This window comes from Antrostomus carolinensis, unplaced genomic scaffold (assembly GCF_000700745.2).
Source record: "Antrostomus carolinensis isolate BGI_N321 unplaced genomic scaffold, ASM70074v2 scaffold14938, whole genome shotgun sequence".
Classification (NCBI taxonomy): domain Eukaryota; kingdom Metazoa; phylum Chordata; class Aves; order Caprimulgiformes; family Caprimulgidae; genus Antrostomus; species Antrostomus carolinensis.
This window is the reverse complement of record NW_010335098.1, coordinates 24,490-50,602: the sequence shown is the minus strand read 5'-3', so window position 1 is coordinate 50,602 and position 26,113 is coordinate 24,490. Positions and strand designations below refer to the sequence as shown.

Sequence of the window (26,113 nt, the reverse complement as noted above, 5' to 3'; positions counted from 1 at the left end):
ACTTCACAAATCACCACCTCAAATATATACACTGCTCCACACTACTAATTTTCTATCACATTCACAACGGATTCTTTAATACCAAATATTGTTTTAAATCTCCAATGTAGCAAACTATTTTTATTCACATTTCCATTTTTATTATGGAATCATAAATGCTTTGTATCCAATTAAAAGCAATGAAAAATGTAGCTATAAGAAAACTATTATATTTATGAATTAACTACATATGAATATCATCCATAGATACTGGATGTTAAAATTTACAAAAATGAGAGTGTATCAGTACGTTTAACCTGTGAAATGTGATCTTATCCAACTCCTCTCCTGTAAAGAAATGCTTTATGCAAAATAAACTGGATATGGCAGACTTAGCTAGTTTTAGTTCAAAAGTTCTTAATTTAAAACAATTAAAGGACATTTTAAAAACTTGCTTACTTAGTTACAAATTAAAATTCCAAATATAAATGTGTCATTTAATAGTTTAGACTTACAGACTGCTGGTGGCAGCAAATGATTTACAATAATAAATATATACAAAAAAAATGTATCTACAAATAAAAGAGTACTGTTATACATGAGCAGTGACCTGGTGAAAGATACCAATCACAGACAACTCACAAAAATTTAGTTCATGGAAAGGACAATCTGATAGAAAGTTGAGGTTTTGATCAAGTATTTACAAAACTGAAGCAATTACTCTGTTCTTCAAGTCCCATAGGGATAAAAACAAATAAGAAATTTACATGACTTATGTCATGTTTTTTGCTAGATTAAATCACTTCAAAATAAGAGAGCTCCACAGTTACTAGCATGCTTGATGGCTTCCTATTCAAAATAAATGTTATTACGGGTCATGGTTAAACACATTAGCTTTTCAGTATTTTGACTGCCCTTCCTCAGTACCCATAACAATTACTTTTGCAGCTGTAACCTCTGGATTATCCTCCCAACGTCCTTCGAGCTTTCTCAAACTGACGACGGGTTTCATTTCCTGAAGTTGCTTCAACACACGCTCAGTGCAGTCTTTGAAAGTCTTGTCTAAAACTATCTTTACATTATCCCCACACGGAAGCCGTGATGGGTTGGCAAATGGTACAAGGGTTTCAGTTTCAGAACATGACCAAGTGACATTATTACTTGCTACAGAGGTCTTCTCGTTGGATTTTCGGGAGTTCGAATGGAACCCTTTTTTGGTTCCGCTGCTATGGTAGTCTCTTTCAGTGTTTTTCTTTTGTTTCACAGCAGACTCTTCAAGGAATTTGAGGAATGACACTTCAAAACCCATCGGCTTAAACGAGCTCCAGTCGAAAGCTGCAGGTTGCTCTTCAGCCGTTTGAATGGCAACGGCCGTCTCTTCCTCCCTGTGCATGCTACTGGCGTCAACAGGCACTACTTCCTCAGTTTTTTCGGCTCTCCTCCTCTTATTCTGAGACACATTTTTTTCTTTGTTAGCTCTTTTTAAGTTATTTGATTTTTGCTTTTCTGAGGGGCAGGAGTTGGTTTCCTGCAAGTCACTATTTACACTTGAAGAGAGTTTGGCTTGATTTTCAGTACTTGAACAATCCTCATTAATCAGTTTCGTAATGAAGAGTTCTGTCAGTTCATCCACTTCATCCTTCTCACCTTTTTCAGTTTCCTTTTGTTGTAACATAGATGTGCTTGAATCATTATTGCTCACTATCAAACTCGGTTCAGGCTCTTTCACATCACTTTTTTTATCTGTCTCCTCTTGCTCACAAGAGGCTTCCTTTACTTGTGAGACAGAGTGCTTTTTAGACACAATAAGAAGATTTCTGTGTTGGGAAGTAAATGCTTTGGACAGCTTGTGACATTTATAATGCCTGATTATGTTACTTTCGCTTGTAACGACGGACGAACATCCCTTTATCATACATGGATACTGAGTCATGAACCTGCTCGTGCATTCCGACAAGGCATCGTTTCTAGCCTTTATTGAATACACGTGCTTGCCACGTTTCAGTGAATAAGCCTTATTTTCTTGAACTTGCACTCCTTTTGAGTTTTTGTTTTCCAACTGCACGTTTTTCTTTCGTTTTGTTTGCGCTGACAGCCTGTTACCTTCTTTTCCTGATCTGTTTTTCAGTCCTCTCTGTTTGGATTTCAATGGTTTCTCCTGATTTGCTTTGCTTGAAATGTTCTCCTGACCTGGTGTCAGTCTTCTGGGTCTTATTAGATGATCTTTATGCTTGTCATTATGTTTGTTAAAAATATGCCTCAACAGGTTAGACCTAGTAGCATAAATACGGTCACAGCCTTCACAGTCACACTTGAATACGCCGTCATCTTCCACTTTGTTTGGCTTTATCTTAACGCCGTGATCTGCCTCAAGATGTACAATGTAGTTAAGATAAGCTGTAAACGAAGACTTACACTGAGACTGATCACAAGAAAACCTTCCCGCCTCTGGAGCTGGTTTCATGTTTCCAATTTGCTCTGGGGTCATGTTATGAAGCTTCATATAATGTTGTATCAAGCTGGTAACTTCCTGGAAGATGCGAGAGCAGTCACTCACCTCACACCTGAACTCTTTGACGGCAGGTTTGGTTTCCACCTCATTGCGTTCCTCTCGGCCTGGCTCATTCTCCTCCTCCACTTCGGCAGAGAAGGCAGGGAGGTCTGATTTGTGCACAGCTTGGTAATGAAGGATTAGGTTTTGTTGTATTGTAAAAGCTGCGAAGCAGCCCTGATGGACACATCGGTACGGCCTGTAAGGGCTGTACCTAGTGGGAAACTCCAGAGATTTTGTTACAGGCTTCCTGTGTTTTCTCTCCTCTTTTTCCTTCCTGTACCTCCTAACCTTGCACTCTTTGGGTTGTGCCTCTGTACTACCAAAAGAGGCTGTATTATGCTGCTCCAGTGGAACGGAAATCACTTGGGGAGGTTTTTCCAGGCTTTCAGGAATATTATTTTCTGGCAGAAGTTTTTCCAAGACTTTTACAGGCTCTACAACTTCCTTTATCAGAGTTTCTTTGATCAACGGAGCTGCAGTTCTGTTTTCTATTATTAGTGTCTGCAAAGTTTTTATTTCAACAGGTTGTGGGGCCGTGTTTACAGTTTCATTTTGGGATCTTCGGCCATAAGGCCTTTTAATTTTTAATTTTACCATCTCCTCTGTCGTAAAATGATGTACAAGCTGACAGTGTGCTCGGAGATTAGAGTTTCTTGTGAATGTTTTTGGACAGGTAGGTACAACACATTTGAACGGCGCATACTTCAGTTGGTGTTTCTTAATTTCTAGTATCATTTCTGCAGTGTACTGATGAATCTTGCCATAGTGTTTAAATAACGCATCTTTCGTCATAGCACTGTAATTGCAGCCTGGATTCTGACATACAAAAGGCTTATTAACTTTATCACTATACTGAATATCTGAAGGTATCTGGATGAGGGGTTTATTTTCAGTTGATGTAACAGGAACTGCTGGTGCTAGTGTATCTGCTGGAGGACACTGGGAAACAGTCTCAGAGACCTGAATGGGTGCATCATTTTCTAGTTTCAGTTTTTGCAAGCCCTCCAAAATTTCCAATATTTGAATATCATCCTTTTGAGATGTCTCAGACTGAGCAGAGCTGCTCTTTGCAGCGGTGACATTCCCGACATGCATGGCAAACTGTGCAGGAGTGGGTAGTTTTACACTATGTACAGAACTTCCCGAAGAAGTCTGTGCATTATTTACTTGCAAGTTCTGTCCTGAAGCAGCTACAGTATCCTGAATTTCAGTTTTCACCTCAAGTATCTGTGAATTCATAGCACTTTTAATTATTTCCAGGGTTTTTTCAAAGTTCTGCATAATACTGTCTTCAGAAATCTGTTCCTCTGAATTTGCCTGCACACAAGAATTTACAGCCATCATTTGGGAATCCCCATTTTCAGTTTTTACTGTTAAAGGGGGTAACGTTGTATGGGCCTCGAGATTTGTTTTGAAGTTCTCTTTGATACTGGCTATGAATAACTGATTGTCAACGTTATTGAGTTTCTGTGTGAGATTTTTCACCACTGCTTGAGAGCCACAATTTGCCAGCACGTTGGACTGAAAACCTTCTCCCTGTATTTGCATGTTTCCTTCAGTGCTTTTGGTTAGAAGTCCCATTGACGTATTATTTACTGCTACTTTCTGTGATGTATTGGGCGCAAGCAAGGGCGTAGTTGCTTTTCTTTTCCTCTTTGAAGCACTGGTTCCCTTCTTATTCAAGTCGCTTGATCCTGAATTCTTGGGACTACTTATAACTGAAATTCGTGAACCGTTCCCTGCAAAGTTTTGCACCGCTGTAACAGTATTAGAAAACGAGCTCGGACATAAGCCATTTTCAATAGTCTTCAGCATTAAGTCCTCTGTTGCAAAAACAGGCAAGCTCTTGCATTCATTTATTGGAGGAATTTTGGCACTGAGGGTCCTGTTTTGGTCTGTTAGCAAGGTACTAGGGTTGCAGGCTGTCTGCAGCAGAGGTGATACGGTTGAGTTGGGGAGAACAGCTGCATTTATCTGAGTCGTACCAGTGACACAACTTGTTGTAACTATGTGTGGAAGTACTTCTGTGTTATCAAAGGTACTTGGGATGCCTGCAGTTTCCAAGGCTTGTTTTATAATTTGATTTCCTTCTTCATTCCCACCAGTATTAAAGTTAGTCACACTGGCCCGTGGAAATATGGTTTGCAGTAAGGCTGTGGAACGATTTTCAGCTGCAAGCAATTGGAGGAACGATGGATCTTTAAAACAAGTCTCTGGATTGAAGGCAGACTCCTGGGGTTGCTGCAAGTTTAATGAATTTGAGGAAAGAATCATACTGGCAAGCAAAGACTGTCCATTAGCCTGCAGAGCTTCTGCAGAAATTTCTGATCCTTCAAGAGGCTTACAGTAAGACCTCTTAGATAAGTGACCACCAAGTGATCTAGGATTAGTGAAAACTCTGAAACACCTGCTACAGATAAATTTGCCATCCCTAATTATTGCTGGCCACTTTGCCCGCTTGTTATGTTTTGGTTTCCTTTCCTTCCCATTTGGGCCCCGGCCACCATCGTTTTTCACCTTTTCTGAAGCTGAACTAGTTTCATTGAAGTTATTTTCATTAGTCAATTGTGAGGGAAATATTTGGTCTACAGTTTCCTCTTTTGGGAAAGCAGAACTAGTGTTTCCTTCTAGTTGCGATGAAAAGTTATTTGTGTTGTTTTCCAGTTGTGAGAAGACTGAATTTGGAGGATTCTCTGCTGATGAAGGGAAGAGGGACATTGGACCGTTTTCTGCAGGCAAAGGAAGAAAAGGATCTGAACCACCGTCAATATTCAGAGGCATAACTGTTTTTGCCAGCTCGTCCAACTGAGAAGGTAAGGTTGCACCAGACAGATCTTCCATTTGTGAACACAGAACACTCTCGGGCTCACTTTTAATACGAGTAGACAAACTTGGATTTATGACACTTTCCATTATAGGCAACATAGGATTCGCCAAATTTTCTAGGTGGGTTGGGAAAAGCGTACTTGAGACATGTTGCACTTGACTGGAACAGGTGGGATTCAAATTAGGTTTGTTCTGCACTGTAAAAGCAGCACCACTGGGATTGCCCACTTGCGACGGCATAAGATACACGATCTTCCCATCATTTGGCACATTTTGCAGATTGTTGGATTTTCGTGGTTTCTTATTTTTACGCTGCATTTTAAAAGCAGCATATTGGTCAGGGTGTGCTGCCTTCATGTGTTTGCCAATGCTCTGTGATGAGTTGTATGTTCGAGTACATCCCTCAACCTGACAATTAAATTTCTGAACTGGGGCTGCTGGTGCCACAGCTGGAACTAAAGAGCTATTTATGTTAGGCTGTGAGGGAATAAACGTAATACTTTCTAAAGTTTTTAAAGGTAGGTTATATAGATTAGCTGCAGCCTTAATACTGTCTTCAATTTCCAGTTTGGAAAGGGGTACACTGTTTCGATATCCTGCCGGATTCTGCATGCTGAATGGATTTACAATGCTCACTTGTCTTTCTAAACTTTTTGTTTCAAGGGCTTCTGGTTTTAGTGTGTCTGAGGTCACAGAAATATTTTGAATATTCTGAGTCTGACTGAGACAGTCTTCTTCCTTTCTCTCTTGGAAAACTGGAAGACAAGAGTCAACTGATGAGCACAACTGCTGGGCTCCAGGTTTAGTGGTATCTACAGTAGCAGGCAATTTACCTCTTTTTACAAAGCTATCTCGGATCTTCTGGTTAACAGCAGGCACCTTAACATTGCTCGCTGGAATTGCCACTTCTGTCTTCACTGAACCCGTAGGAGACTGCTCCAAACCAGAATTAGGCAAGGAATTGCTTTGCTGCAGTACACCCGCTGATGCGTTCACACTTTCATTCCCTGCTGGTTCTGGTTTGATTTGATTCCAGACAACGTTTTCTCCTTCAGGAAAACTACTTCGGTTGTCAGCCGGAGAAGATGTCAATTCCTCTTTAACAGCAACTCCATCGGTATTTTCATTAGCTTTAGAAGGTTGACTAACATCAGATGGATTAGTCTGGCTTTCAGGCTGCTGCACATTTTCAGGCTGCGTGTTGTGATCCTCAATGTGCTTCTCCAGTTCATTCTGAGAACGGTATACCTTTCCGCAGCCCGTGACTTTGCAGGTATATGTATTATAGTGTTGTGCTTCGTGATCGTAGAGTAAATAGGCTTCGGAAAACACTCTGCCACATTTAGGAAACATACACTTTGCTCTGAAGACTTGATGCTCTTTCCTATGCGTCAGCAGCTCAGCGTAACTGTTAAAACCAGCCTTACATTTCATCTGTATGCAGATATAAGGCTTGCTGCCACAGTGCATTTGCAAATGGTCATTCAGGTGAGTAACACTTACAAAATGTCGTCTACAGTACTGGCAAATCACTTTTTTGCTTTGCATTTCAAGAAAACGTTTAGCTTCCTCATTATCTTTATGGCCCTTTGCATGTGCTATTAGATTTTTAAAATATTTAAAGCCTTTTTTACAAAATGTTACGGGGCAGGTGAATTCATTAACAGGTAGTGGCTTTGGAACTGGCACTATCTCTGGTACGTAAGGTTTATCTTTGTCATCATTTTCATCATCTGAGCCATCATTATCATTAAACACAATGAAGTCTGTTGAATAGAGACTGTTCTTCTTAATGGGTCGCTGCTCCTGTTTGGATACAGAGTCAACTTTCTGATTCTCGTTGGCAGTTGCTACTTTAGGAGGTCTTCCCAGTCTTCTCAGTGGTTTCATAGCAGCCAATCTCTCTTTGCTGGATTTTTTAACATGCAGAGTTACATGGGGAACAAAGTTTTCTTTAGAATTAAAATTTTGAGCACAAATAGGGCAACTGTAAATCCCATCTTTATAATGTTTTTGTGCATGTCTAACTATTCTATGACCTAGGAATTCTTTGTCGCATAGAACACAATACTGCATATAAGCTTGCCAGTTTCTAAATCTAGCTGATATGAACCCTCTCTCTCTGAGTTTTTTAATTTCTCTTTTTTTCTGCTTTTCATCTCTGATACCCTTAAGAAGGCTTGTAGCTTCATCAAAAGTGCCACCAAGTCCATTCACAGAAGTTTCTTTAGTCTCTTCTTGGCAATCCTCAACCTTCTCATAAACTTCACTATCATTTAGTTCGTCTATTGATGACACGATGGATGCTTCCTCTCCCATCAGTGCCAAACACTGACGCTTCAGAGTTTTCCAGTCCCAGAATTCTGGATCAAAAGGCCACTGAGTTTTCAGTACGAGTAAGAGCTCACAGCGCAAGGAATTTGGTATTGGAAGATTCTCTTCATCATACTTCTGGTCAGGCTGATTATACAGCATTTCAACAGCATAATACGCATCCACAGTGGGTTCAAGAAGAAATTCACTCAGCTGACAAGCACGTTTAACCTCCAAATCATCTGGAAGCAAGCAGGAGATAGTCTTGCAAATAGATATCTTGACGTCTGTACTTTCACTGGATTCCAAGCGCAGTGCTTTTACACACAGTTCAATGCAGGTTGCAAGTCCAGCACCATCAATCTGTAAAGCAAGATTAATTTTAGTAAGTCAGCTTATCATAACCTTTTCTATATTTGTAAATAAAAGATATCATTATTCAACCCTAAACGTCAGAAAAAATGCACCTGGAATTTATAATAATACTTTTTACTTTAAGAATGATAATGTTTTATTTTTAGATGCTATTCCTTAAGTTGCATAATTTGTCTTCAATTAATTTTGTGTTCTGTCTGGTTTGAGGACTTTAGGACTGTATGTTAGAGGTGTTCATTTTGTATTAGAGCAATACTGAGACTCTTCCACGAAATAAAGCCTGCCAGTTGTGTCACAGTTATTTGAGATAAAATTCTATGGAGCATTAACTTAACACTGGGTAGAACTCAAATGGTAAAAAGTGCTACAGCTAAAGTAACAGAAGCACTTGATCTTCAAAAAGATCTATAATTTGGAAATCACTTAAGTTATAAAGGTTTATTTTCAAAGATTATGCCACTTCAAAATCAACTGACCACAACTGAACACATGGCTTCATTCCAACTGAAAATAGTAAGTACAGTTAAATGTTCCATCGTTTAAGTGTTCCAAAGGTCACGTGTCTTTTCTCATTTATACCCTCAGGCAATGTAAATTACATTTATGTCCACTTTACAGTCCCTTTATGCTGCCAAGGATGCACAGAGAGGCCGTGGTATACATGAGAATAAAGTCCAGCAAATTTATGAATGCACACCCACATTGTCTCCAATTTCTGCCATCACTGAAATGATCCACAGCTTAACAGAGAAAAATCAGTATGGCACAGAGCAAATAGAGCTCTAATATCACAAGCCTCTGCGAAACTTATTTTCTTCCCCCCCTCTCTAATTCCAATTTAGTTCAGATCTTTGGAAAAAATCATCTTTAAGATTAGAAGTCCATGACTAGCCATACCAGAACAATGCAAAAGGAAAAAAGGAATTTTTATTCTTAGAATTAATATACAAATTACAGAAATTCCCCAACTAAAAGCTTTTGGGAGAGCTCAATTTAGCTACAAACATTAATTAGTGCAACTACTAATGACAGGAAACTGGGAAAATCAGATGACAAAGTTAGCTGAGATAGATGAACAGAGCTTTTAATACAACATTGGGTCTAAGTCCACAAAAGGCAAGTTATTTCATTTATCAAAACTAACTGCATTCTTAGTGGCAAGTCAAAAGGGGGTTTTTGTGGTGGGTGGGGTTTTTTTGGTAATTTTCTTATATATTAATATACAGCCTTCATTTCCTTTCCTCATAAGCTCTTCCTCTCCATTTTCTGTAATATTTGAAATATGGAAAATAATAAAGAGGAATTTTAGGACCTGCTAACAGAAAATACTCATTTAGAGGACATGGACAATAGTTGAGGCTATAACATCATCTTTAGTTTTTCCTTCATCTAGGTTGTGGCATTCAGCTCTTCTATTTATCCCCCAATTTTTTTTCCCAAAGGAACAAAGAAATTTTAATGATTCAAAATAAAGCAACTTATCGATTACCTGAAGAAAGTTGCTATGGCCTTTCCCAAAACCAATTAGGATTGCCCCAAAGCTGATGCTACACAAAGAAACAGGATGTCTTAAGCAGCTTTCATAAATTTTCCTGATTACAGTTCCATTAAAAGTGCCAACGATATTCTTTCAGGAGTATCCTTACCTCTGAATTAATTACTTTAATCAGGAAGAAAATGTGATAAACAGTCTTAGTTAACACAGAAAGTTGACGACATCTCTCTAGATATACTTGAATAGAAGGCTCTACCCTTTGCTGCAGTTTACTCCAGAAAAGAGTCAGTTCCCTAGAACAAGAGAACAATATTTCAGGGCCAGCAACGCAACCACTAATCTGATCACAAGAAATGCAAGGCTGAGAATATTTTCTATTTTGTCCTTGGGAAAGGAAAAAATCTGAATTTATTCACACCTTATCTTACAGAGAAAAGCTTTTATTAATATACCCACATTATTAGTATCTCATTTTCAAAATTATTACAATGACTCAATTCCAGAACGACAGATCAGAATAAAACCAGTATTACCACAGTTTACACTCCATAATTTACAGACTCATGATGTGGTCTTGGAAAAAAGTCTTGTGAAGTAGTTTACTCTTCACTCCACAGACTAGAATTTTACACTTCTGAATTCTTATTAATTACTAAGAGCTATAGGAGAATGGCTTTTCTCTGTGGTAGATACATTCTTCTTGAACTGCTCTGCTTTAAGAGCTTAATCTAACTGCGATTTAGTAAGAAATTAGCCCCCAAAGTGAAACAGTATTAATGTGTCTACATTAACTCGTTATTTCATTCCTCCTTAGATGCAAATAGCCAAGAATGTTTGCTACCTTGCAGAATGTTGTAACCCTCAAAACTTTAGCAGAATCTGTTAAAGCAAAATCCTGCATTAGCAGATGTTCTCCTGCTGCTGCACATACAAAGGAGGTACACAAACAAAGCAAATCCTTCTGGAATTATACAGGTTTGGAAGTACAATCAAACTGTTAAGAGTTGGAAATTCAAGACCCTAACAGCTCAAGTATCTGCCAAAGACCAGTTATTTGTTCCCACGTTAATCAAAATAAGCCCTAACCAATAAATATCTCAATCTATCTTATTGCTTTGGTTATAGCAGTATAGAGCTCCTATTCTAGAAGTTTGTTAGAGAAAGGAGTACTGTGTTATAAAATAGAGACAGGTGGGAACAGTACTTATGCATTAAATGTTGACATAATGCTGACTAGCTGCCTGCAGATATTAAATTCCTTATTTCTACAGTGTAAGATTACTGTAAAGAAAAATTATTAACCAGGTACTGGTACTTGTAAATGCCTCATCATATGTGCAGCCTTCAAATTCCCATAACAGAAGCTAATCTTGTCAAATACTTTTTTTTTCTTTTCTTTTTTAGCTTCCCAAGAGTTTTATCTCCTTCCTGATTAGCTCATAGATTTTATCAGTTAAAGAAAGTTAATTTATGGCTTATGTATCAGCTCTGTCTTCCCAAAACTATTTTTTGTTCCACTGGACAGAAAACAATATTCAAACTCACCAGGCACAGTACATCTCTCCTTGCTGCAGCTGGCGAGATAAAAATGCTGCACATAAAATTAGAGCACTTTTTTCATCTCCATCAGATTCTAGGTTACAGATCATTTCTAGAGCATCTTTGCAATCTACTTCTGCAATCTAGAAGGGAGGAAAGAAAACAGGACCAAGACTAAGAAAATGCTTTCATGTTCAGACATACAGTCATCTGATCCTTTGTAAAAAGCCAGTAATTTACAACTTTGTGAATGTTTAACTCTATCAGATAGAGACAAGCTTGAAAGCAAATCAGTGCGTTTCTAGTGTCAAAATGATTATGCCACCGGAAAAACTGTTTTATTAAAATGACTATAAACTTGTTTCACAGACATAAGTTATTTGTATCTACTGTCCCAATCACCTAAAATTTTTAATGTACAACATTAATTATTAATGTATATCACACACATATAATTGTAATAAGCAGACATATAACCTTAAATTGCATCCTAACACAAAAAGATTGTTACCCGAAATTCTAACACAGTTTACTAATCACTGATGTCACTACTGCTTTAACACAATAGCTGGGCAATTAATGAATCTGAAGTTTAACGTGAATGTTCCGGCATTTTTAAAAAGAAACAAAGATAAAAGGGAAGCTGTACAGTAAGAAGCAGGTCAACTGAATGCTTTTCTAGAAGAAAATTACAGTCTCTGCAATGTAACTCATTTGTCAAGCCATGATGGAAACAGTTTTGTAGCAAAACAAGGGAAAAGCCACAGTCACTGGGCAGTACTAGACAGTTGTATCAGTACTCAATCAGCGCACTCGTCATAACAACTACTGTCTAATTTGATTCTCAGCAGACTGGTCTGATTACATCAATTAGCATATCTGTCAGGGCATGCTGGTATTTATTCACTGACACTGGCAGTTGAAGAATAATTTGACCATTGCAGCAGCACTGTTGGAGGTCTCTCCTGAGAACTCACAAGACCACCCAAAGCAAGAAAAGAAGTGCCCACCCAAACACCCAGCTAGGTTGGTACTTTGGACAAGGTGGCAGCACAGCTTGGTTGTACACCATGGTATCCAGCTACTGGTCCAGTAATCAAACTACAATTTTCAAGAGTGCAGCAACTCATTTTTTCTTCTAAACTGACACTTTGTAAATATATGTGGTGGTTTAGCTGCAACTGGCAGCTATGACCATGTGGTCACTTACTCATTCCCCACACTCTAGTAGGATGGGAAAGAGAAAATAACAACAAAGAGGCTTGTGGGTCGAAATGAGGATGGGAGGCCTCACTCACCAATTATGATCACAGGCAAACATGACTCAAGTTGGGGAAGAAAAATTCAATTTAATTTGTTATCAATCAGTCAGAGTAGGATAACAAGCCATAATAACCACATCTTAAAACACCTTCCCCCCACCTCTCCCTTCTTCCTGGGCTCAAATTACTTTGCTCCTGATTCCTCTACCTCCTCCACCTCCAGTGGCACAGGAGGACAGGGAATGGGGGTTGCAGTCAGTTTACCACACATTTTCTTTGTCACTCCTTCCTCCTCAAGGGGATGCCTCCTCACACTTGTCCTCCTGCTCTGGCACAGGGTCCCTGCCACAGGCTAAAAGAGTTAAGGAACAAAGTGTTCCAGCAAGGGCTTCCCATGGAGTCTCGGACTTCTACTGGAGGTGACCCCCAGCTCTGGCATGGGGACCTCCAAAGGCTGTAGATAGATCTCTGCTCCCGTGCACCTCCTTCCTCCACCCTTCCATAAGCCTCTCTGGGGTCTTCAGCTCTGCTGTGAGCTCTCCACACAGTCACAGCCGCCTTCAGGCACAGCCTCCCACTCTGGCATGGGGCCCTTCATGGGTATCTGTCTACTCCACCAGTAAACCTCCACGGGCTGCAGGGGGACAGCCTGCTGTCTCACCATGGGCTGGAGGGGAATCTCTGCTCCAGCACACCTCCTCCCCCTCCTTCCTTGCTGACCTGGGTGTCTGTAGTTGTCTCTCTCACATCCCCCCTCCTCTCTCCTCTTCAGGTTGTTGTCTTTGTCATTGGAACATCAACATTTCTGAGCTGTTGCCAAACTGGTCATTCCCCTTCTTAAATATGGATTAACACACATGTTTTCATCATTGCTGACAGGCTCAGCCTGGGCTGGAGGCAGGTGCGCCTTGGAGCCAGGGAAGCTTCTCAAAGCTTCTCACAGGAGCCATTGCTGTAGCCCCTTCCCCCACTACCAAAACCCGCCCCCTCATCCCCTCACAAACCCAACACAATATACTAATAGCCCTTCATTGAACATAATTTGAGGTTTAATAACCTCAATGTCATCTTCTGAAGAAATCCAGATTTCTCAAGACCTCAGAGAGGATGGATTAACATAACTGTAATACCAATTTAGACTGAAGGTCTGCTTTGCTCAGCATCCCATCTCAGACAGGGACCATCAGTTAAAAGCTTAAGGAAGAATATGGGAAACTAAATTTACAATAAAGGGATTTTTTTTTTTCCTGAAATGTTTTTCCAGCCTCTCAGAGTTCGTAAGGGACCCAGCAAAGGTTTGTAGAGGTCCAGCCATCAAGTCTGTCAGTCTAGCATTTCACATACTGCAGATCTGAATTCCTCACATTATTGAAGCAAATTATTAGACTAATCCAAGCTGAAAATGAGCTCAAATGCTACTTTTCTGCCTATTCTGAATGGATATAAAAATTTCCATACCACTAAAGAGTGATCTGTACTTCTTTTTTTTTCCCCATTTTCTTACTGTTCTTGCACTACGAAATGACCATCCTTCACAGTTCAGAAGTCCACCTTGACGCGTTAATAGCATATCTCTGCCTTCTCTTGGTAATACATGAACTTTCCAGAATGGTTAGTAATACTGCAATCCGTGCTGCAGCTGAAGCTGCAAAGCTAAGCAACCCAAGCAATCCAAGGTTTGGAAATATCTGAATTAGGTTCTTTGTGACAAGCTCGTTTGAACTTATCTGTATTTTAAGGCATCCTAAGAAACAAGGCTACCCCATTCCTTTGTCCACGGGATTTATGGTTCATTCACTGACCCAGCCCATTCTGCTTTGGGAGCATGATAGGGCTGAATAATGAAGGAAGCATGTTTGCAGGGTCACATATTCCAAGTTCCATTGGAAGTCTTGCGCAAACAGACATGAGATTGCACAGCCCTGTCACAGCTCCTCCTCAGCCTGTTCCAGCAGAGCCTACAGCAGCCAAAGCCAGGAGGGCAAGACTGATCCGATCTTACTGAGCATCAGAACAACACACCCAGTGAAAAGCTGTCATCTGGAGTAGGGAACTTTTCCAGCTCTAATCACTGCATAGTTTTCATCCCTTTAAGATCAATTTCAACATGCTTAGTACTTACTATTAACATAAAAAGATGACAGAGACAAAAAGACAGCAGAGAGATGCAGACAGTAGAAAAAAACTGACAATTGCAGTTAGCTTTCCTTTAAGAAGGGATAAAGCTCAGAGAAAACTTCGGGGTGGGGTAAGAAATGAAGTTTTCAAGTGAAAGAATGCAGAAGAACAAAGCTGTTATCTCTTCTTTGACTTCTGCATTTAAATAAGAAGGATTTTGTATTTCAAACCAGACCAAATATCTGATTTAATCTTCAATTTCACTCGGGCATTTGGGTCAAAAAAGGTTATAGTTTTTCTCTGAACTGAAAGAAGCATCTTAAGGACCCCATTCTATGTATGAGGTACTACACAAAAAACTATAGTTAAAATATTAAGAGTGGGAAAACCATTATCTTCATCTTACTAACAGGATCTGAGGCAGAACTTTAAAATACTTCAAGCAAAATCAAACATAAAGTTGTGTCAGAGCCAGAAAATGCTTCCTAGCAACCTAGTATTACACTTCCACAAGTGTTTTAATCAAGTCATTACTAGTCAGTTTAAAAGTGACTTAAATGAAAAAAACGAAACACTAAAACTATTTTAGATGGTATTTTAAAAGAAAAACCTCTTCTACAGAAAACCAGCCTATGATTAAGGATTTTATTATTATTAAAGAAATAAGTCTAAAAAAGTTCTTCATTTTTTACTTACTTCTTCCATTAGCTTTTCATTTGGTGATCCTGAACAAAGACAGACCAGGTAGGTTTGCTTGAAATTGCCTTTTGCACTGATTTCTGGATGGTCAGAGCACAGCTTTGCCAGGGCAGTAGCTTGCGTTAATTGCTTTGTTTTCATTAGGTGCTTAATACGCATATCCAGCAGGACAGGGCCTTCAAACACTAAGAATTCATTCACTTCAAAGAAAAACAAGCCAAAATATTACATACAAGTTTCACAGCAGGTTACAGAATTAACAGATGGCATTTACTCATTCATGGTTATCCCCTAAAATTTATACAAATCAAAAAAGGTATGAAGCATAGACGACAAAAAGTGTCTTTGAGACACTACTTGTTTATTATAAGGATTCCCTTCTACAGACCTTTTATCTACTTGCAGGTTTTAGTTCACTCTAATTTTCAGCAAAACAGATGCACAGAAAACAGATTTAGAAAGCACGTAAGTACTAAAATATTTAGATACCATTTAATTATAGTTCTACAGTAAGAAAACACAAAGCTGCTACTCTCACATCTTTCTTTATGCGTTTGTGCTACGCCTTTGCTAATAGTTGCCTTTAAGGACCCTGCTATGGAAAGATAAATGTGAGAAGTGTAGAAGCATCTGAAGTTCTTTGTATTGATGTGGAATATTTTGTATTACACATCTATTCAATACAGTCAAACTGCTTTAAAAACTTTACAGACAAATAAGTTTTCTACAAAAAAAGAGGCTTGTCTTATATACATTTGACTGTTCATAACTTAAAATTCAAAGACACAGGAATGGCTTTATTTTATGCAACTATATTCTGTGGATATGCTGCTACCAGAGTCAAAACTCTACTGTCTACGCTAACAACCCAACTCTAGGTGCTTCAGTGGAAGGCATAAGAATCCTACAAAAAAGAGGAACACAGATTATTCTTACATACACATCTCAGGTCTCATCCAGATCTTCAAGATCAAAATTACTTCAGCTTAGAAGCATGAGGTTTAGTACTACCTCCAAAATATTTAAATTTAGTTATTAAAACTCAATTGACAGAGAGATAAAAAATTTTGTTTAATTCTTTTGACATCAATCCCTCCCTGCAACAACTGTTTCTACAAGCTAGATACACACTGCATGAAAAATCTTTTTGGTTTTCAATTACCCACAACTTAATTTCATGACAGTCCTTAATCTTTTTAAAACAACATAATTTTCTACTTCCCTCTTTGTTTCCATTCTTTTTTGAAAAACAGATGATTCATGGTATTTTTTCAATGTTAGGGTAAAATCTTGATAATTTCTAAATGAGACTTTTTCCAGCCTTTGAACATTTTCATTCTGGGCATTTGCAGTGTTCACTTTCTGACACATCTTGGTAGAAACTTTCTTTATATTCCTCTTAATTTACTTGCCCTGAATTTCACTTGAATCATGTTGCCCATTCACCTAATTTATATTTTCTTGACTTTCAACGTCCTGTTCTTGATGAAATAATGAAGTAATTTCAGCATCTGTAAAATTAATTATCTGTCTAGTATTTGGAGTATTAGTATACCAAACATGAGGTTTATGGAAAGAAAAAATATAATCTCATTTCATTCTTTGCTTCCTCCCATCCTAGTTAGTTTTTGATTCATGACTGTCTTTCATTTTATCTCATGATTTCTCCTTTCTCCTTCTTTTATATACTTACACAGGATATTACTAAAAGCTCATCTTGCAATCGAAATTAGGTCAACTGTTTTCTTTTTTATCATTCTAGCACACAGAATTTTAGGGCAGAAAATACTGCCTTTTGCAGAAATCAGGCCTGTTAAACCCCATCATTATCTTTCATGCATTTTCAGATTTATGGTTGAATCATCATTTCAACCAACTTGTCAGTTATTTGTTCAGGATCCTTGTGCACTATTACAAATGATCAGCCATGGCTCATTGATGTGTAAGAATATTCAGTCAAATATGAGTCCTTTCTTCCTCCCTCCATGTCGATGAAGATATGACCAGATTTTTATTCATGCAGGAACAAAGGAAAACCAGAGCGCACTAACAGACGATCGGTAGATGGTAACCATTTTTGTGTGTATTAGAGGACGTTTGCCTTTTAAGCAGCAGAATAAATGTTCCTATAATGTCATTACCAATGTCTTATAAGAAGTTCATACTCTTTATCAACCCACAAATGACCCAATGATTAATTACATTCAATAGTTTTAGCCTTGCTCTTCCTCCTACCAGGTACCAGTAATCCTTTCACCCATAGCATTTACTCTCAGCTAGTCTATGTGGAATAACATTGGAACATTTTACCTTATTTCTGTAACAAGATACAGGAAGACCTTAGACTTTAAGCTATATTGGTAACTCAAGACATTTCACTCTGATTTATTATTATAATTACTGCATTTAATATTTTAGAGACTGTGTTCTCTCTGCTAGTCCTCAGTAATCCCTTTCCTTTAGTGTTTACTGCTTCAGCCAGCCTACTGTGCATAAGCATCAGAACATTTTCTGTTATCTTCTCAACAAGACATAGGAAGACCTTTAGGGTTAAAGCTACATATTAGCTCTTAAGCCTTTATTCTAATCCAAGTGATTAAAATCATTACAGTTAGCATTTGAAAGCTCATTCAAAACACAGGTTCTAATTATATTTATTTTGTAACTGAACTACGTATGACATTTTAAGACAAAAAATGGTGCCGAGGTTGCAGGAGCAAGTCTATGGTGGATAAGAGTCTTAAGGACAAGATTTTTTTTTTGGTTAACATTTTATAAATATATTTTTACAGTGTGATGTCTATTCAGAAGTTATTGTAGTTTACCATAACAAATATAACTTCATAAAAATGCTTTGAGGCACACATGCTTTTTCAGCACTAGTCAGTTAACCTCTATGAGCACAAAACCTGAAGTATTTAATGAGAACAATATAGTTTATCAAGAGCATGATTCCTGGAAGAATTATTAAATGTTGGTTTTGTGCAATGCTCCATCATTCCTCAAAATTCACAAACTTATGTTTGTGGAAGGCATGTGCAGAATTCATATAAAATTACAGAACTAACATGAGAGAAAACAAGATGAGCAGATGACATCTGACAGATGCTACTATCGTCTACTAACTCCAGCAAACAAACATGGACATACTGGGATCTAGTTTCCCTGTTATACCCTTGAATCCCGTAGTTGGAAGTCTCAGGTCAAACTACTAAGTGATTCCATGCCAACTCTGCAAGAACTACTATGAGCTTTTATTACAGGTAATGCTTATACCATACATGAACTAAAAAAGAGAAAAGATAATCTGCAGATTAGTAGGACACAAGAGCATGAACAAGCCGCGAGCACAGTTCTGTAGTAGTAAGTTCTCTGTGGTGGACAGTCCACATGTATGTCACGTTTTGGATGACAGGAGGACTTGTACAACACAAAGCAAAGAATTTTTGCCTTACTGAAAGCACCCATAATCCTACTAACTCTACCCTTTGCCAATTCTTGGGTAGGTATAGATTGTTCTACCACAGACCTTTGTTTCTTCTCAACCTCGCTCTGGCCAAGGAGGATGAAGGCAGGAGGTGAATGTACATGTGGACTATCCATCTCAAAGAACTTCAGTTACTAGTCAGTAACTTCTTTATTCATCTTCAAGTGTTAGTCCACATGTGCGTTCACACTGTGGGCAACTCTGAACTGTACTCGGTACTTTCATATTTACCTGGAGCTGGGTCTCAGAATCCTTCATGCAAACAACATCTCAGCACAATTCTGCTGAATGCAGCACCAATCCTGGATGCTTCTACGATGGCATATTGTCTGGTGAAAGGGTAAAAGAAGTTCCAGGTGGCTGCTTTGAATAATACCCAGGATGCAAACACTTTTTTTTTTTTTTAAAGAAGTGATGGTATCATTCAAAAACCTGACAGCAGATGCGCTGATTACTGAAAATAGTTCCGTGCTGGCTCTTTAAATTCTAACCTGCCTGTTATCTACCTTGATAATCTCTGAACAGTGATTGTTGTATCCTTGAACCTCTTTTCAGTGGGACATACTTCAGAAGTGTGCCTACTACATTTAAACTTCTGAACAAGAACTTAATTCTTCACCTCCAGGTTTAAATCTCTAAGGATAATCAGAATCAGACAAAAAAGCAGCAGCAGCAGCCTGGATTTTTGTAGGGTTATCTCAGATCCTTTTCCTCTATACAGTTCCTCCACTCACCCTTAGTGCCAGCTGAGGAGATACCAATGACACCTTTGAAGGATTTCACCATCACTACAAGAAAATAACAACCCTGAGGATGGAAAAACAGGTTCATGCTGAAGAGCAAAAGCCACACTGACAGAAACTGAAGGTGGAAGTGCAGTAGTAGAGTGTTTTACCTTTGCATAGGCTATCACGTAACCCAAACCACTTTGGCATACTTCAACTTGCAGTCTTTGGTACACTAAGCAATAATGCCGACCAGAGCAGCCACACAACTTCAAGAAACATAAATTCTGGTTTTCATTCATTCAAATCAGCTTCAATTCAGTATTAAAATCAGTCCTGATCTCAAATTAAGCTATCTGGTAGTTCAGGAGGAGACCAATAAAAGACTCACTATCATGTGAAGAGCTAAGACTAACTTACTAAGGTTTCCTTTCCTAACTAATCAATGAAGCAGAGAAACATGGAAAATTTCTCTCCCCAAATACAAGTGCTTCTTGTTCATCATATGTAATCTCAAGAAAACAAAGTAGCCATGCAGCTGAAACCTGAAGTCGTATCAGGTTCAGTCAACATGCAAATGCAATGCAACATCTGATAGCAATATGAAAACAGTTGCTGAGTGCTAACGCAGGTGAACCATTTCAGACTAGTCAGTGATCACAGCTAATACTGCCATCTTGAACTTAATGATGTGGATAAGATATTTTTCATGTCTAGGATATCCTTCCAAATTTCTTTCTGCTTTGGTACTGAGATTAGTTGTTCCCATTATTTGAGGTTGATGGAAACAGGTTGAGCAGTGCTCCACGGCAAAGAATGTTACCAATGTGCTCATACGGGATCTCCGAAATATTTGAGAAGATTGGTACTTTGCTATTTTCATGACCCAATGGGATCATGTAACTTTGGGTATTCTCTTGAGTCTAAAATGTCCATGATGCTACATAGACAAAACTCAAAATTCTTTAAAGATACAGGAGACAGGTTTACGTGGAAAAAGAATAAAATTTATATGAACAAGCAAGTAGTTTACAGCTCCTGAGCACACTTTTAAGAGATAATTCTGCTGAGGAACCATAATTTGAACCAAGAAGTTGCAGGCCTAGTCGTGTAATTGTGAGTCCTGTTGGGTGAAGACATAGGCAAGGGACAGAAGCAAGAAACAACAGAATATGCAGAACTGGGGGAAGGATCTGTCTTTTCGGCACTGAACTACTCTGAGGGAGTGGAAGATTACGTGGGCATTATTCAAATTAATGTGGATTGATTCACGATACATACCAAACAGATTCAAGAAACTTGGATTTTCCCTCAGGAAATCTCTCAGATGGAAGCCATGAGTAGAGCTATCAACTCCAGATGTTCACTTAGGGGGCCCAAAAATGACATCCAAAGACCCTGCTGACAATTCAGTTTCTGCAAATAAATTCTCTTTGGAGTCACCAGTCAAGAATAAGAAAAAAACCCCATATCTATCCCTCAGCTCATTAGGAATCCAAATTCCCATTTCCACGATGGTCCTCCATACAAAAGAGACTAGCATTGTGGGAACAAGCACAGCCCCAAATGACAATGCTGATGTTCCACTTGCAGGGGGAAGAGATAAATTTTCTTTGAAAACAACTCAAGTCGGGTATCAGCATTACAATAGCTCCCAAGAGGAGATTCTCCCTTTTTTGGTGACATCTGTTGCACAGAATCTGGTAACTTAAGCCAGGTTTCCCAACATTCGTGGTCAGAAGTGGGATAAAAATCCAGAGCAATGGCAATGTTTGTCACCCAAGCAGTTGACAAATCAAGTGACCAGAAAATATTTCCAGTGTGAAAAAAAATTTGTTTGTTCATATACACATAAATCTGTATTTCCTGTACATATGTAGTTCCTGTAGTACAACTGAAGACAGATTTTACTATTTTATATCATAGTACTGGGTACCCATCCTCTACTTTTTTAGAGCTCCTTGGTGTATGAATTCTTACATACATCCATCAAAAAACTGAGCTGTGCCCAGGGCAGTCAGGAGTAAGGCAATTTTTAATGACATGGCACTCAGAGAACAGTCTCCCTAACACCTTAGGAAGTGAGTACTCCCTGATGATATTTAGGTGGAACCCATGCAACAATCCATTCCCAAAACTAGGGGAGCAAGAGAATAGACCAGTGCAGACAAGCCTGCATTTACATGACTGTGGTCTGAACAAACCAGCTGTGCTGTGTGGTCAGAGAAAATGAACTTGTTTCTCACACTATGTCCTGAGTTTGTACAATTTGAAAAGAGAGGAATTCAAAAGGATCTGTCTCCGAGATGAAACAGACACCTAGTTGTGCTTCCTACATGAGATGCAAAGAGGCAAACTGGCCTTCAGGAGTCAACAGAGACCTTCAAGAAGATATAATCATGGACCTAATATTCAGCAGATATCTAGTTACGTCAAAGATTCTGAATAGGTTATAATTATTCTGAATCGGTTATAATTGAGACTACAAGACTAAAATAAAATAAAACAAACAAAGAAACAACTGAAAAAATATAGGCAACAAAAGCTTAAGGAGACAATATTACGAAAAACACCTCCAGTCTCAACCAGTTGTTTAATCTCCAACAGCTAAAAAGTTTACCCTAACTGTTATTCAAAGACCCAATTGATCCAATCTGCCAAATTATAACATCTCAGTGTAATAAACTGAGTACTTAAATACTTGGGAGCTTCTGAAATAGCAAATGGTAAAGGCAACATTAGGAACAAAACCTGAATGCTGTAATTGAAGTTTACAAATATTCCAAAGATTGCTATACTGGAGTTAAGGTTGAAGACTGCTGAGAGACAGCTGTCCACTAAAAGAGGGTAAGTGGTACCCAGTGGGAGTGCTGGATTACAGACAAGAAAGCCAGCTCTCTGGGCAATGACATTCTGGTATTACTAAAATATTCTTCAAATTAGCAAGAAGCTGACACTAAACAATACAGTATTACAGAGGATGACAACAGCTAGGGAACAGCTTGTCAACTGAGTAACAAAGATATGGCTATTTAGTATGACAATCCTGATATGGATACAAAGTTAGGGAAGGAACTCCAAACATACCCACAGGATGGCATCCCACTCCCAACCAAATGGTTCATGTTGGCTGAATGGATAAGAACATGGTATAAAACTGAAAATGATGAAAAGCAGGCTGACTGACTGGAAGCAGGCTGGAAACATCACCTAACCTATCAAACCTGGACCCCAAAGTTGAACAGAATGAGGTTGCAAGAAAATACCTTGAAACCACTGACTCTCCTTTTCTTCAAAATATTGTTCATCTTCATTCAAAAAGAGAAAGGTTCCTTCATGTGGCCCTCTCTCAGAAAAGTAAACCAGCAAGTTTTAATCATTTTTGAGAAAAAGAAAATTCTTCAGTGTCCCAGTGTCTTCTGGTCTTCCACAGAAGTGTCCTGGGTAACTACAGCTTGGGGTCAGCACTGGTCCCAGTGACATTAGCAAGGAAGCTAATTCCTTCCAAATGAGTTAAACTTATATCCAGGATCACTGAGACCCAAACCCACAAAATTTACTGGTACAGATGTCAAAAGTGGCACATTGCCATTGTTACCTGGATGGGGAGGCAAATGAGGCTTCTGAATACAAAGAAGTCAGACTAAGCACCAAGCACCCTGATATTAATGGTTTTGTTACCCATTTTCCAGTGAACAGAACTCAAAGTCAAAAGAAGCTGATGGGTGGCTTGAGAATTCTCCACCTCCTGAGTATCAACTGCACCACTGTTTGCCTTCCCTGATCTTGTAGTCTTGTGCTATTTAGTTAAGAAGCATTTTCTGCCATCAAGACAAGGAATAACTGTAATGGGGGGTCAGTCAGTCAGTCCAAGGCAGAAGCATCCTTCAGTAAACAACATTCAAGAGTAAAAGGAATCCTGAAATGTCCGTAAAGAACTTTGCGGGAAAACTGATACAACAAATAGTCATTTAAAGTAGATCCATGAAGGAGTTCTTAAAAATCCTCAAATATAAGGCAAGTAAAATGTTAATTAAACATCTCTCTTAGAAGTACCTTACTGTTAAGAGAACTAGAAGGTAGCTGATATGAAGCTAGTAAAAGAGTGCTCTGGGGGACTCTAAGAACTGCATACCAATTCAACATCTGTATTAGAAGCACAATAAATTATTAAAAGAAATTGCAAAATGCAAATCTTGTGGAAGAATAAGCATGACTTTTGTAAAAAAGAAAAAAAATCACATTATGCATTTACTGGACTTACCCAGTTAGGGAGTTAGGATAATATGAACAAAGGAGATCCAATTATTTTTCTAAAGGCATTAAAAGAAGTCCCTCAAACCCCCTACACATACCAACCTATCTTGGTAGTAAAAAGAAGATCTTCTATGGCTAAATTATCAGTTAAAAAGGAAAAGGGAAAAAGAAAATAAACTCTCAGTAGGTTCTCTGAGTAGTTGTACCAGGACTTCTGCTGTTCAGCATTTTTATAAATATTTGGAAAATGAGGGTAGAGAACAAGGTGAAAAAACATGATGATAAAAGCGCAGTAAAAACAGACCAACTGTAAAAGACTGAAAGGGACTGCACTCCACAATGTGGCAGAACAGACAATATTAAAATGAAAATCCCAAAGTTACTTTCACGGGACAAAAATGCAATCCTAACTGTACATACAAAAAACCAGGACGTGTGTTAGGGGAAAATCCTAACAGTGAAATATATACTACTCCTCAAGAAAGAAATCAGGACAAAACCAGACAGTTCTAAGAAAACATCAGTTCAATGCTCAGTCAAGAAGCAAGTCTAGTATTAGGAAATATTAAGAAAGGAATGCAGAATGTAGTAGAAAGAATGAAGCAGAAAATCAGTACACCTACATGTTGACTGCTGAATAAACCTTTGATCCCCCATATGAAGAATGGGAAAATAAGGCTAGAAGATGCTATGGAATAAAGACACAACAAAAGAGAGGAGATGGGATATGACAGCAGTCTAACAAATCATGTCTTACTGAAAAGATGCACTCATTAAAAGATGCAAGAATAGTTTACTTTTTAATAAATAGAGAATATCACTTGAAATAAGCAGGCACCAAGCTAAAAGGAAGCAGACAGTAAGAGGAGCTACTTTACTTGACATGAGAACTGTGTAACTCTGCCACAGATGCTTAGTTGTGATGGTTCATACAGATTCTAAAACCAATTAGGCAAAGAATAAAAAAAAACAGCTAAAACTTATTAACACAAGAATACCACTTCTGAATCACAAATGATTAACAATGGAAATAATACATCAGGAAAATATCATTGTATGCCTCTGCTGATCATAAACTCTTCCCTATGCAACTGCTGTTAGCCATTCTCAGAACTCTGGTCTAAATGGATCTTGGCAACGGCCCTCTTTGCATTTTATAACTGTGTAAATGCCATACTGACAAAAAAAATAAAAAGCACTTTTTATTTTTTGTTTTATGTCAAATAATTTTAGTCTACCATTACTGAACTTACCCCACTGTAAAACAGCCTGTATGTAATCGCCCTTCACAAGCCTTATAAAGAAAGTAACACAAGATCTGCAGCTATAATTACATTTTATGCAAAATACCAACATTAAATTATTTGTATCTTCCTAGGAACATAGTGTCTTAATAATTCAGATAATGCTACAAGTATATTTATTTATATAGCTTATAAATTATGACATAAACTATGTTCAACAAAATACTTCCATATATCATATTTCAGTATATTATAAAAATTAAGCATATTTTATTCCAATAACTGTTTTAAATTTTACCTTTATCTGGATCCAACTGTTCCTGGGAAAGAATACCACATAACACTGGGTTCTTCCACACTCCCCTCTCTTGTGTAAGCGTAGTTAAAATATGCAGCTCCCGGCTGCCATGTTCCGTCAAGTTTTTATGAGCCACCTGAAGGATTTATTTTACAAAACAAAGTCTTGTTAGGAAAAAATTAAGAATATGTGTCTTTTATACTCCTTTACACCTTACATCAAAAAAAGCCTCTTACCAGATAAAGAGTTAACTGTACAACAAAACAGTCTATATAGGTTTTACTTCTGCCTCTGTCGCCTAAGATTTAGGCAGAGAAACAAAAAAGACTGAGTGCCCCGAACATGCCTTGAGATTTATTAACAGAGCTACTTCTTAAAATTTCAGAAAATAGATTTTGAAACAGTAGATGCACAAATTCTCTGGTCCACATATTGGTCTGCAACCAGCTGCCTAAACACTTTAATTTTTTTCAGACTCTTCAGCACTCAACTGTTATGCACTGGAGACTCTGGAAAAAAAAGTATTTTTGTAACGGCCAAGGCTTAAGCTGTAAGACCTCACCACATGGTTCTATGTGAGTATGATGAAGGCAGGCTGGAGTCTTGAAATAAATTAAAATAGTTTCTACTGCATTTAGATACTAGGCTTGATTCTGGAAACAGAGGGATGCTTGGGAGCAAATTAAATACCTTGAAAGATCTGTGCCTTGAATAGCAATGTGCAACTAACCCTGGTCTTAAAAAAGAAAAGAAGAGCTCATCTCTTATCTCCTCGCTTTTACTTTTCCACCTGCTCTGAAGGCTGTGGAACCTCCTGGCACAAAACAAATCTCTTCAGATCTGATTTACATCAAGCAGCTGCTAGTAAAAATTCACTCTAAAAATCAGCCTTTCATCTTCCTATGTTATGTAGGCTGGGAATCCTGAGGTAACTGTATTCCT

At 38.3% G+C, this 26,113-nt stretch overlaps 1 protein-coding gene across 1 annotated transcript in view; it reads right to left on the bottom strand.

The window, feature by feature from the left end:
• Positions 1–460: 460 nt before the first annotated feature.
• ZNF292 (zinc finger protein 292) overlaps positions 461–26,113 on the bottom strand; it is a gene marked incomplete at its 5' end in the record, with an annotated part of 26,966 nt that continues 1,313 nt past the window's right edge. Inside the window, 5 exons of the mRNA XM_010174423.1 lie at positions 461–8,035; positions 9,694–9,835; positions 11,088–11,224; positions 15,158–15,360; positions 25,172–25,307. Coding sequence (XP_010172725.1) covers positions 878–8,035; positions 9,694–9,835; positions 11,088–11,224; positions 15,158–15,360; positions 25,172–25,307 — 7,776 coding nt within the window. The remainder of the gene's footprint in view (positions 8,036–9,693; positions 9,836–11,087; positions 11,225–15,157; positions 15,361–25,171; positions 25,308–26,113) is intronic.